Here is a 12546-nt window from a genome sequence, read left to right as displayed (position 1 = left end):
GGCGACACCAAGCATGCATTTCAAAATCTCACTGCACGCAATTGGATAACACAATACGACCAACGTTTACTGACTGATTCCGGACTTCGCCGCAATTGGATAACACTATGACTGTCATCTGTTTAGCTCGCCTCAGTCCCGCCTATATCAGATACACCGATGTGATTGGCTCCCCCCCGAGTGTCTCGCAGAGACAATTCAAATTGCGCTCTTGCGAGAACTCTGGAGTTTCCAGGGTAGAAGATGTGCATGTTGAGACTTAATTCTGTGTACAGTATATCTGTGTGTGTGTGCGTGCGTGTGTGTGTGCGTGCGTGCGTGCATGCGTATGTCTCTTCTTGATTCGGTCTGTTTTCGGCGTGTGTGTGTGCGTGTGTTTGTGTGTGTGTGTGTGTTCACTTAGTTATGTGTTGGTTCCTGTACTGTATGTGTGTTGGTCTTGCATGAGGGTCAGGGTCACTGTGTATTGAGTGTTTGTGCACCAGCATAGCGCTCACCCACCCACCCCCTCTTGCCGCTCCTCTCCTCCTCAGCTCCAGTCGCTGCAGAGCCAGCTGGAGTTCCAGGAGCAGTCCATGGTGGAGAAGTCGATGGTCAGTCGGCAGGAGGCCAAGATCCGCGAGATCGAGACCAAGCTGGAGTTCGAGAAGACGCAGGTCAAGCGCCTGGAGGTGAGAGTCTGGCTGCGGTGGGTGGAGGCGGGGGGGTCAACTCCAACAGCTCAGGGGTCCTGGGGTCAGCCTACTGTACATGCACTGTGTAGGCATGTATACTCCCACCAGCAGACCCTAATGGGACCACCACCATTGATAAACGATATGTTCAATTTTCAGACTCTTCAAATTTTCATGATGTGTTACATTTTCAGACTCTCTTCAAAACTCTCTTTTCAGACTCTCAGGGCCAGATGTACGTACATTTGCGAACATAGCATTATCAGCGTCATGGACAAACTGCAGATTGCGAACGCTTTCAGACCCAAGTTTCCGTCGTATTTATCCAACTAGTGTGAACTGCGCCTTTCTCTGCCTTTCTCCGCCCATAAACGTAATTTACGAACTTCCACAACTGAGGGAGAGCCTATACAAGCGCAGTTGAATGAATTTAACTGATGACAACATTAAAAAGAATCAAACGTTCAGCGATCATGAAATTATACCATACATGATAAGATGTCAACAAGCAGGGAGATAATGAAGATCAGTAGTTTTACTCAAAGTACTTGTGCACGTAGGTTATGGAAAATTGGTCAAATCTAGCAAGTAGGAAAGTTTAAGTGAATGATGTGAAAGTGAAAGTAAGACATTCAAAAGGCCAACGAAAGTTAAGGTTGCTTTTGATAGTACAAATACTTACAAAACTGGTGCTCTAAATAGCGATTCTGTTGTCTTTGAAAGGTTCTCTTGTTGACGCATTGAACTGCAATTTGGATTAACACCTTCTTTTACAAGGCGGAAGTATTTAGGCACAGAATAGACGTGCGCTTTCAGGAGCAATCTTTGTACATGCCGCGGAATACATAATTAAGCACTCTTTACGCTTCCCCTCCCATCTTTTTACGCTAAACTCCCACTTTCCCCTAGCCTAGAAATCTAGACGCACCCTAGCGGCAGCAAATTACATTTGCTTCCAGGGCTAGTCTAGCAACTCTCCGTTGGCTTGTGAGCTCGAAAAATTAAACTTCTATCAGGCCAATCAAATCGTGTATAGAGTCGTTAGGCGGGCTTAACATAATGATTGATGGCAGAGTTGCAACGGTTTGGCTTGAATTCCCTGCTAAAGAAAGATGGATGTTGCTGTTGGCCAACAGTATGACACAAGTTAAGCTTGTTTTAAGTTGGAAAAAGTTTGAACTAGCCAACTAGCTCCGCTGGTGGGGAAACGCATGGGACTCAGCGCTGTCCTATTGCGTGCAGAGGGAATTTGAAAGACAACCGATTATCCCGCCCCTTGGACTGAGCACTGCGAACGGTGAGTGCCCAGACCCTACATTTTAATGTGGGTCTGGCTCGTCAGGCTAACTTTCCCCTGGATCCTCCCATGAATGCCTATGCAAGACACGAAACACGCAATTAGCCATGTTCAACTCCCGCGACAGGCAGTTTGCGCTTTTACATCATTGCGGCCTTTTTTTACATACTTCGCAATGATTTTACACGCATGTTGCGAAACAAATACGCCTGAAGTGGGCGCAAACGCGTTAGTACATCTGGCCCTCAGACTTTACTGACTTTCACTGGCTTCCTCTAGACTTCCTCTGGTGCTGTAGGTGTTCCAGCAGGTGTGCAGTTTGATGAAGGTGTTCAGGTGAAGGTGATGAAAGTGCAGACAGTGAGGTATCAGGGGTTCAGCTCTTATTTTCTCCCTCACCTTCCATCTTCATATGCTGACATGTTCCGTTCATATTCTTGACATATGTTGTGTAATTTGGAATTCAATTTCGCTGGGATTACATTGCCATATCGCCTGTGACAAAATGCAGGATATCATTCAGGATTGTATAGGAAGCATAATTACAAAAAAAAAGCTCAGTGTGAAATGCCTAGCCATGCGTCTTCTCTCTCTCTCTCCCTCACTCACACACACACACACTCACCCACTCACACACACACACATACACACACACTCTCACACACACACTCTCTCTCACACACACAGACACACACACACACACACACACACACACATTCTTTCTGGCTGCTGTAGCTCAGTGCAACTAGTATGGATGAGCACCCAGCAGCCCTCGCTCCCCCTCTCTCCTCGGCCCTGTCAGGAACACAAAGGGCCCCAATCGAGCTGGATTACAGCCCCCCTTCTACTTGCATTAGAGCAGCCCAGCGGACACTGGCGTGCTAGAATGAGACGTTAGCCTTAGCGGATCTGAGCAGGACAGAAGTAAAGTGAAGACTTTACTTTAGCCCTGGAGCCATAGGCTGAATGCTGATGGAGATCAGTGGTGGAGAGAAGCGGAGAAAAACAAAGCCCTCTTTGTGAATACTAACAGTGTTGTGAGACAGTGTTGTGGAGGCTTACTTTTAAGAGGTAGTTTTTCTTTGTTCAGTGTTTTGGCAGGTTTGTGCAGAATTCCTGGCTTGATTGGCATTGATAGGAAGTTTTCGCAAGGATAGTGTGATTTTTTTTTTTTAATAGTTAAGGGTCCATGGCTGGTTTGCAGTAAAAAAGAATCTGACTTTGAAGAAAGTTTTCTATGCAACTTTGAACTATTGAAGCAATTTCCTACATGAGGAATAAACATCAAAGACAAAAGAATAGGGTCTTCTAGGGCGCCGTACTGCTGACAGTGTTCCTTTGCGCGTCTCATGCTCTGGCCTCTCTCTCGCACGCGCAGAGCCTGGTGGCGCGTCTGAAGGAGAACGTGGAGAAGCTGACGGAGGAGCGGGACCAGCGTAGCGCCAGCGAGATCCGCGAGAAGGAGCAGAACAAGCGCTTCCAGCGGCAGATCCGCGACATCAAGGAGGAGATGGCCGAGCTGTCCAAGAAGGAGGCGGAGGCCAGTCGCAAGAAGCATGAGCTGGTGAGTCCTCCCTCAGGGCCAGTTGCCATCAGCCTGGCTGACCCTCTCCGTCAGAGAAGGCCCTAGAGAAATGACCAATTCAAACAGCGGTTAATGTTGCAGCTTTGAATTCAATCGACCCTGGTTCGGTTCCCGAGCGTTGTGCGTCTTAGTAAGTGTCATTGGATAAAAGGGTCTGCTAAATACCCGTTTGTCTATCATGCTAAGTACCTGCTACCTTTATCTTTAGCTAACTCATAATATGAATGGTGCTCTGTGGGTGCAGCATTGCAGCAAACCTTTAGTCGGGCCCATACATTTTACAGTCCTGCAGGTGTCTTGTAAGGATCTATAATGGTTCTCTAACCCCTGCCCTGCACCCAACAGGAAATGGACATCGAGAGCTTGGAAGCAGCCAATCAGAGCCTTCAGGCAGATCTGAAGCTGGCCTTCAAAAGGATCGGCGACCTGCAGGCCGCCATTGAGGACGAGATGGAGAGCGACGACAACGAGGACCTCATCAACAGGTATTCTCTTCACCATTAGCAGTCCACTCTATACCATAGCCACTGCATTCCCCAGCGCTCCGCTCTAGAGGTGAGCTCAGCAGAGAGAGAGAAAGAGAGAGAGAGAGAGAGAGAGAGAGAAGGAGAGTGTGCCAAAGAACTTCCTTAGAGACTTTGCAGGCAGTCGTCTAAGTGAGAACTCTGCGGAAGAAAAGAACAAATAAGTCATGTCTTGAACAGTGCTCCACTTAATTTGTAGCATTTCAGAATCCACCTCACTCAATCAGGATGTCGATCAGACTGATCCAGCCTCCCTTACCTCCAAACATTTATTCAATAGCCTGAGATTGTTGCTGAGGCTCACTTACTTACTTGCTTGCCTGTTGGCAGTAGCACACCAAAGGCAAGCTGTCTCTTTCTCCTATGTCAGTGGGCAATAAATAGTAGTGAGATGTACTGTAGGCAGCATTTGTTTCCCTTCTCTTCTCCACACAAAGTCACGGCGAGGTGATTGGTCTCGCAGTCAGAAGCTGTTGAGTTCTCCTGTTTATGTTTTTAAGGTGGCAGATGGTATTAGTGGCATCAGTGTTTTTTTTATTATTATTTTTTTTTTAGCATCTTTCATGCTCTATTGCCTCCAGGCATTGTTCATCTATCGTTTGTTTTTGTTTTTCTTTCTTTTTGTATATGTAAGTTTCACTTTTGTTTGTTTGCTTTGTCTGTCTTCTGTGGACCCTTCTGTTCTGTATTGGACTCATCTGTTTATGTTTGTGTCACCTTTCTTCATTTCTTCCTCCACTATCCACAGTTTACAAGATATGGTGACTAAGTATCAGAAACGAAAGAACAAAACGTGAGGAACCAGAGCATCTGTTTGGTCCTAATTTAAATCAGTTTTGTCCTCTCCCAGACAAGTGATGCCGTATTCACCGAGCTTTGAAAATGTCTGATTACTAATTCATGCCCCCTTTGCCGTGCCTACGCACACTACTCAAACTTGCACAGTAACAAGGTACGAAATACCTCCAAGTCTCCCCAAATGACTCCCATTTGACCTCATTTAAAGCAAAAAGTCATGTCAGCCAAATGATACTGCATCACAGAGCTGGGAGTGTGATATTTTAATATTCTCTCACCAACCTTGTTGATTTTTATTTATTTGTCCTCTGTGTGTTTTGCATGTTGTCACATGCTTTTGGTGCATGCCACTGAGAATAACTTGCTTTGCCATCCCCCCCACCCCTCCCCAAAGCCAAGGATGGCTCTTCACCCTGCTCAGTTCTTCCCCTCAAAGCATCCACTTGTTGGCCTGTTAACACACTGAGCTGTATGAGCTGTACTTTAAACACGCTGTATCCCCTGCGGGTCATGTATGTGTTTGCTCTTTCAATTGTGGGCAGAATCCAGTGTCCGGTAAGTGTTGACCTGCGCCTGCCCTCTCCCAGGAGATGCTTGAACCAAGAGTGCTTGTATTGCAGGCCTTCCCTCTTGCCCATCCGCCATGCCCCCCTCCCCTCCCCTCGCCCCAGGTAGACTCCTCATGCCCCTGGCTGTGCTGTCAGACACCAGTGGGCCATGTTTGACCAGCACCCGGGGTCTCCTGCCGTGCCCTTCTGAATATTTCAGTGGGCTCCTCGTGTCGAGCAGAGGCTACGCTCGCGGCGACGCCCTGGCCAGCTGTGCTCCGGCGAGGGGGTCGGGTGTGGAGAGGGGACGGTGGGGGGGTGGATGGGAGGAGGGGTTGGGCATGTTCCTCATCAATCATTCAAACTCCAAAGTTAAATAATGGATGACCATGAAATGTCCTACAGAAACCTCTCGTCCTCGACTGGCCAAAGCTCCTCCAACAGCAGCGCTAACCTCTGGCAGCTGGCCAGCTCACTCCCATGTCAATAATGCTAGGCGTGTAGCACGCGCACTTATTGCATTTTCCATTTTTAAAGCCTCTTGTTAAACTGCAGGCTACCGCCGCCACAAGCCCGCTCCGTCCCCTCTTTATGCCGTGTACTGTAAAAGGAATCTAATGGCTAATGGCTCGCCGGAACATTATTGCACTAAGAGCTTTAGTGCAGCATTGTGCAATGCTATGAGAAAGGGTTTTTTTGTTTGGTTCATTTGTAAATCTGTTTTTGCTTTTATAAATAGAAACACAAACTCTCATGGTGGAAGAAATCTTAATGATGGTCCACTTCAAGCTTACCTCTGTATAACAGTGTTGGGTCTGTTGTTTTGATGCTTATTCTTGGCAAGGCACTAAAGGCCCAAGGAGCCCTTTAAATTTGAACCAAACAAGCAATATGTAAAGATTTAACGCTCCCAGTGGGAAAAGAAGGGGGGATAGGTTAAGGATGAACAAAACTCCCGAGGACAGCAGGGGGTGTTTAAAAGCGTTGAGTATACCCCAGCCCCTCTTCTGTCTCCCCCGCAACCCTTAGCCCAGGGGCAGATGTGGATGCAGAGTGGGTCTGGAACAGCTGCATGTGCTCTGGACAAGTCCCAGAAGCCTCAGCTCCGCTATCCGTACACAGCTACTGAAATGAGATAAAGGTGTCGCCCGTGTACACGACTCCTGTTAAAAGCGAGGGGAATCTAGTGGCTGGGCGGAGAGAAACAGAGAGGGAGGGAGGGAGGGAAACGAGGAGGAATAGAGCGGGGGAGGGATCCATATGCACTAATGATAAATGTAATAGCGTGTAACAGAGATGTACAAGCAGTGGAGGCAGATTGTCACAGACAATTAATGTCTCCCTCTACTCTCTCCGTTGTTTGTTTGTTCCCCGGGGCCTTTGGCGCGGCTTAACTAATGGTATGCGGTCAAGGACATAAATTGTGTGTGACACTTGGTGTAAAGAGCTTGATTACAAAGCGCCGGCTGGCCACGACGCGGCCGGCGATGGCCTGCCCGAGAGGGCCGCGGGCTCGTTCACACCAGGGCCAGTCACCCCTGCCGCCCCACGGGAGGGAGAGGAGACCGTCACAAAGCCACTAAGAGCAGAGCCACAGCAGACTAGCTCAGGCTGGAGCTGCTACGTCCTGAGCGTTAATCATTCTAGAATTTTCTGTTACTGCCCATGCAATCCTTCCCCGGCTTTTATTGTCTCAAACGTTGTTTATCATCCATTCTATTTCCACCATTACTCTTTGACTTCTGCAAAGAAGTTACTGTAAAGTGTTACTGGATCATTGTATTATATCTGGACACTGGTCTTGCCCCTAATGTTGACCTAGAACTGATACTGTGGCAGTGATGTAATAATTAGCAAGGTCATTTATCATGTTTCCCTTCCAGTGAGTCCAAGCATACTGTTGTGGTCTTATTTTATCTAGGAAACTTGCCAAAAGACATTTCCTAAAACGTATGGCACATTCTTGGAGGGTAAATCATAGCAATTCAGAGCAGTGTGTGTCTGATGAGTAAAGGGATAAAAGTAATCTTAAATAGCAGGCAGAGAGAGAGAGAGAGAGAGAGAGAGATGCATTGACTTGCAAATCCAGGCAAACACAAATCCAACGCTTTCATTATCTCCTAGAAAAACAGCGGGCATAGCGGCGAGGGACTCGGCTGGGCACTTCATGTGTGAGGTGCTAATACCGCGTCCTCATCCTCGCCGGGCCTCGCGCTCTTTGTTTACCCGCCCGTGTTGGCGAGGCGAGACGACATGAGCCGCTGCCGCCGCAGCCAGACGTCAGGCCGGCTCTCATGCCACAATAGCAATTTGCATCAGGAGACACTGTCTAATAGCACGGGCATGGCGAGCAGTTAATTGCAGTTTCAAAGAGGTCTCCAGGCCCCTCCAGGCAACTCCGGAATAAGAAAAACATTGCACCGCAGTGAAACAGGAGAATGTGCATTTGGACTGCATTCAAAGCCAGCGATAATCATAGGGAAAAAAACTATATATATATATATATATATATAGGTTTTTTCCGTGTGATTATTATACAGACATTATATATACTGCCTTGTGGGTATTAAAGATCATTTGAGGGGAAAGTCTTTGAAGAACTGTTGAAAAGGCTTGAGGTATGTGCGGTGTATGTGTCTTTGTGTCTGCGTGTGTGCGATGTATGTGTGTGTGTGTGTGTGTGCGTGCATGCGTGTGTAAAGATAAAACACAATGAGGTAATTCTCATCAGCGGTGCACTGAGGTGTCAGGGAGCATCATGCCTCTTTTGATCCTCCTCTGACCACTGACAGGCCTCCGTTCTCCCAGCGCCCCACTGGCTGCCCCACCCTGCCGCACAGATCGAAAACAATTCTACTCCCAATCTGTCCTCCGAATTATTACATCAGAGTCGACGGCATTATTCAGCGGTGCTGCGAACAGATAAATGAGACATGGGATTGAGGGGGTGGGTGTGTGTGTGTGGGTGTGTGGGGGGGAGGGGGGTCGACGACAAAAAATCCCTTCTATTTTCTACCGTCTCTACCGCTAAGCCCTTATCCTTTATCCATGTGCCCTTACTCTGGGGTAGCTATTGAGTCTGGTGAATGGCTCAAAGGTCCATTTGGGGCTTGACGCACCAAGCAAGCTGGTGCCAACTAACTGCAAGTCGGCTGAGCGATAACGCTGCGCACAATAACGCGGAGAATGGCCACAGGTCTCCACAGGCCGGCGGCAAGCCAGTGCATGTGTCTGTGCTCTCTCAGGACAACAAAAAGAGAGAGAGGGGAAAAAAGACCAAACAAGCCCTTTTGTGTGCTGCTCCTGAATGGCCCCCACTAACACCAGTGCCAGCGACTATCCTCCCCCTGTTCTCACATTTCCTCTCTCCTTCCCTCTTTCTCTCTGTCTCTGGCGATCTCTTCATCATACAAACGCAGTGAGGGGGAGTCGGGCTCCGACTCCGAGGTGGACGATCGCGTGGACGGGGTGAAGTCGTGGCTGTCTAAAAACAAGGGCTCCGCCAAGAACCTGTCAGACGATGGGAGCCTGAAGAGCTCAAGGTCAGTCATGACACCAGAACACCCCCCCCCCCCCCCCACACACACACACACACACACACACACACATCAAAATCCTTAGCCCTGTGTTTAAAATGGTTCGGTTCCATAGTGCAGTAACAGATAGACTATCAACTTCCAATGGGATATTTCCTCTCTCTCTCTCTCTCTCTCTCTCTCTCTCTCTCTCCCTCCCTCCTCTCTGAATGTTTCCAGTTTATTCTGTCTATTGTCGCTGGTGCTGATGACAGGGTCTTCTTTAGATGGGCGCTGCCTCCCTGGCAGATTTATTGACGTGCCCGCTAGCCAGCTGGAATGCCTACCTGCGCCCCTCCGCCTGAGATTAATAGATCTGCCAGCTGGCTGTCGACTTCGATGGCCCTGTATTTGTCTCTACAAGAAGATTTAGCTCTCCCACTTGGGCTTCTCACAACTTTTTCCACAAAACTTTGGCTTTTAGATTCTCGGCGTTCCACTGCACCACCCTCACTGTTCAACTCGGTGTGGATGGAGATATATTACAGGAGGCTTTGTAAGGTTTTAAATATTACATATACCATATACCATACATATCATACATAATATATAACATAGGCAGCACAGAGTCGGACAGATGCACCTGGCTCCAAAAGAATGTTGCTAAGCACCACTGTGTGCAACAGATGACTTTGTCCACCTTTTGGTTGAATGTCACTTCTAAAAAGGTTTTATGTGCCCAAGGATTTGAAGCGTGTTTTTTTGTTTTGTTTTCGCATTCCCCACAGCAGCCTTGGAAACTGTCTGTAAACTGCTGCCTTCCCTGAAATCTCGACCACCTTCATCTATCTTTCTCATCCGTTTTGACATTTTAAATTCACTCCTCCAAAATTGCTGTTCTCTTGTTGATCTCTTTTTCACCTGGGTTCACCCCCACCCCAACCCCCCACCCCCCCTTCCAACACTTTGTTTTATATTTGTTTGCTTCCTCCTAAGAGTCTTTTATCTCATTACTGTTTTTTAATTTCCATTTATCTCTCTTTTCAGTTCTCTGTGTAACTCATCTATCATTTCTCTCTCTCTCTCTCTCTGTCTCTGTCCCTTTCTCTCCCTGTGTCATCATGTGTTTTTCTGTGCTGTCTCCCTCCCCTGCCATGCCGCTCTCTCTCCCTCTAGATACGCTGCGAACGTTGACGCAAAGGAAGGGAAAGAATGGAAAGAGGGTAAGGAATGGAAAGAAAGTGGGAAAGAAGGTAAAGAGGTAGAACAGAGCAGGCCAGTGTCTGTCATGAGTTCGCTAAGCTACAGGAAGCGCTCCAACATCAAGGACTCGATCGGGGGCAAAGGGGACGATGGCTCCCTCTTCAGTACCCTGAAGGACCAGTCCCAGGACTCCCAGGAGCTGTCGTCCTTCCGAAAGGGCAAGGGCAAGGCGGCCGACGGCCAGGACGACTCCTACTCGGTGAGCTCCTGGAGGTCTAAGTCCAAGGTCGGGGACGACCTGGACGACCGCGGCTCGGTCATCTCGCAGGCCTACTCGGAGGCCAGCCGACGGGCCAGGGAGGGCCTGGAGAGCCGCTGGTCCGAGTTCGACAAGGAGTCGGTGGTGTCGTCGCTGGCCCCGAGTCGATCGTCCACCCGCCGCACCGTGCTGGACCTGTACGACGAGGATGACTCCAAGTCTACGCTAAGCGTGGGGCGGTCCAGCCCCCGGAGTCGACGCCGTAGCATGTCCCGCCTGGAGGGACGCTCGCCTGTCTCTCCGACCCCCAGCCGGCGGTCGGACGGAGGCGGCCGCAGCCCCGGCAGCGTGAGCCGCGCCGACTCGCGCATGTCAGCGGCCCGCAGCTGTCGTCTTAGTGAGTTCGGCCTGGACGACGACAGCCGCAGTGTAGCGTACAGCGACGCGCGCTCCTCCGCCTACAGTCCCTTCTCCAGTGGCCGCAGCATCTCCATGCCGCCCCAGGCCCGCGCCACCGACAGCAGCCCCCCGGACACCTCCGACGTCAAGCCCGTCACCCACCGCAACTACCTGGACCCCGACCTGGAGAAGGCCATCAACGAGGTGCTCAGCTTCAAGCCCATCAAGTTCAAGCGCACCAGCCTGGAGGACTCGGAGGCCGAGGCGGGCGGGAAGAAGGACCCGGAGGAAGACGCCGGCGGGAGGAAGAGCAACCTGCGGCGTTCGGCCTCCGCCGTGGATTTCATGCGGTCCAGCAGCAGCATGAGCACGCGCAGCGGCCGCAGCAGCAGCAGCAAGTCCAAGTCCAAGAAGAAGAAGAAGCGAAGGAGCCACAGCAGCAACTCGGACAGCTCCGACTCGGACGACGGACGCCGCTCCTCCTCCAAGAGCTCCAAGAAAAAGTCCAAGAAGTCCAAGAAGAAGTCCAGGAAGGCCTCCTCGTCCTCTTCGTCCTCCTCATCCTCCTCCAGCTCGGAGTCGGACTCCAGCTCCGGAGCGTCCACTATATCCTACCGCAGCACCAACAGCATTAAGAAGGCCCCCAGTAGCAAACCAGCGTCCGGCTCGGAGGAGGAAGACCCTCAGGGCCTCGGGGACGAAGCACCGTCTCTCAGCAAGAAGGACGTGAAGAAGAGGAAGAAGAAGGTGGACAACGTGATGATGAAGTACCTGTACCGGCCCGACAGTGACTAGCGGCAATAGACGGCAGTAGGTGTTGCCTGGCGTGCAATGAGTAATGCGCGCGAGAGCATGGAGTGACACTAACCGTAGAAAAATGGCACCTTTTATGCACAGCTCCACACAGGCTCAGCAAAGTCTAGCATTGTAATGCATCCCTGTGAAGGTAGTGTTGCCACAGACTCATTTCATCGGAGTGAACTAATCGAATGACGCACCGTAAATTGTGTTCTTGTGTTCTTGTTTTGGCTTTGCAGCCGTGGTACTTTCGTGGTATCTTCGGCCCTTTTGTGTGCATGAATGTGCATAATAACTTCACACAAAATTGGTGTCTCCAATAATTTGGACAAGACATTTAGGGTAATTAATTTTGGGCTTTTATGTATATAAATAGGGCCTCTGAATCAGTGTGCGTGGACACGGCAATCGCTAAAACGTCTGAGTGATTTATTGTCCGAAAGCACCAGCCAAAAGAACAGGCACTCTAGTCTACCATAGATGGTCCCTACAGCCTTTATTTCAGACATAATTAAACCAGACCATTGATTTACACAAGTAGCAAGTAACACTTTTTTTTTTTCTCGCCTTTTCAGATTCCGAATCAACAGCAATTAACCTGCAGTTTGCATTGTGTGGGCGGTTAAAGATTAGATAACTCAGAAACCCCGAGCTGCTCTTTGTCGAGGGTTGTACCCAGACACAACCATTAGCGAGGCTCTCGCCTGCATCAGACCCAATCTGTTTGCTCCCCAATAATTAGAGCAAACAACATTTAATTTATATGTTAATTAAGCTTGATAAGGTTATGGGGTATCACATAATAGGCTCTAGAAAGAAAGACATTGAAATGCTGCACTTTAGCCGGGGTTTGGGGTCTTGACAGTGATTGAACTGTGCTGTGCAAACTTGGCAAACTCTGAGACTGTTGTAGCTCCAGGGGTCCTTTTGTGGAGTGCGATGTTCA

The 12546-nt window shown here is 49.3% G+C and overlaps 1 protein-coding gene across 7 annotated transcripts in view; it reads left to right on the top strand.

Moving 5' to 3' along the window:
* The window catches only part of myo18ab (myosin XVIIIA b), a 113777-nt gene that overhangs the window by 98402 nt on the left and 2829 nt on the right, over positions 1 to 12546 (top strand). For 4 of the 7 annotated variants that reach the window (XM_076282117.1, XM_076282116.1, XM_076282120.1 and 1 more), the window contains 6 exons: positions 534 to 671; positions 3350 to 3535; positions 3902 to 4041; positions 4829 to 4873; positions 8846 to 8968; positions 10118 to 11612. In XM_076282117.1, coding sequence (XP_076138232.1) covers positions 534 to 671; positions 3350 to 3535; positions 3902 to 4041; positions 4829 to 4873; positions 8846 to 8968; positions 10118 to 11597 — 2112 coding nt within the window. In that variant the 3' untranslated portion in view covers positions 11598 to 11612. The remainder of the gene's footprint in view (positions 1 to 533; positions 672 to 3349; positions 3536 to 3901; positions 4042 to 4828; positions 4874 to 8845; positions 8969 to 10117; positions 11613 to 12546) is intronic. The other 3 variants (XM_076282122.1, XM_076282119.1, XM_076282123.1) reach the window with 3 other exon arrangements.

Source organism: Alosa pseudoharengus, unplaced genomic scaffold, assembly GCF_046254945.1.
Source record: "Alosa pseudoharengus isolate Yale_2024_CS ecotype anadromous, Long Island Sound unplaced genomic scaffold, YU_APseudo_1.1 YU_APseudo_1.1_scf_13, whole genome shotgun sequence".
NCBI lineage: Eukaryota > Metazoa > Chordata > Actinopteri > Clupeiformes > Clupeidae > Alosa > Alosa pseudoharengus.
The sequence above is the reverse complement of the archived record's forward strand: the minus strand, read 5'-3'. Positions and strand labels throughout refer to the sequence as shown.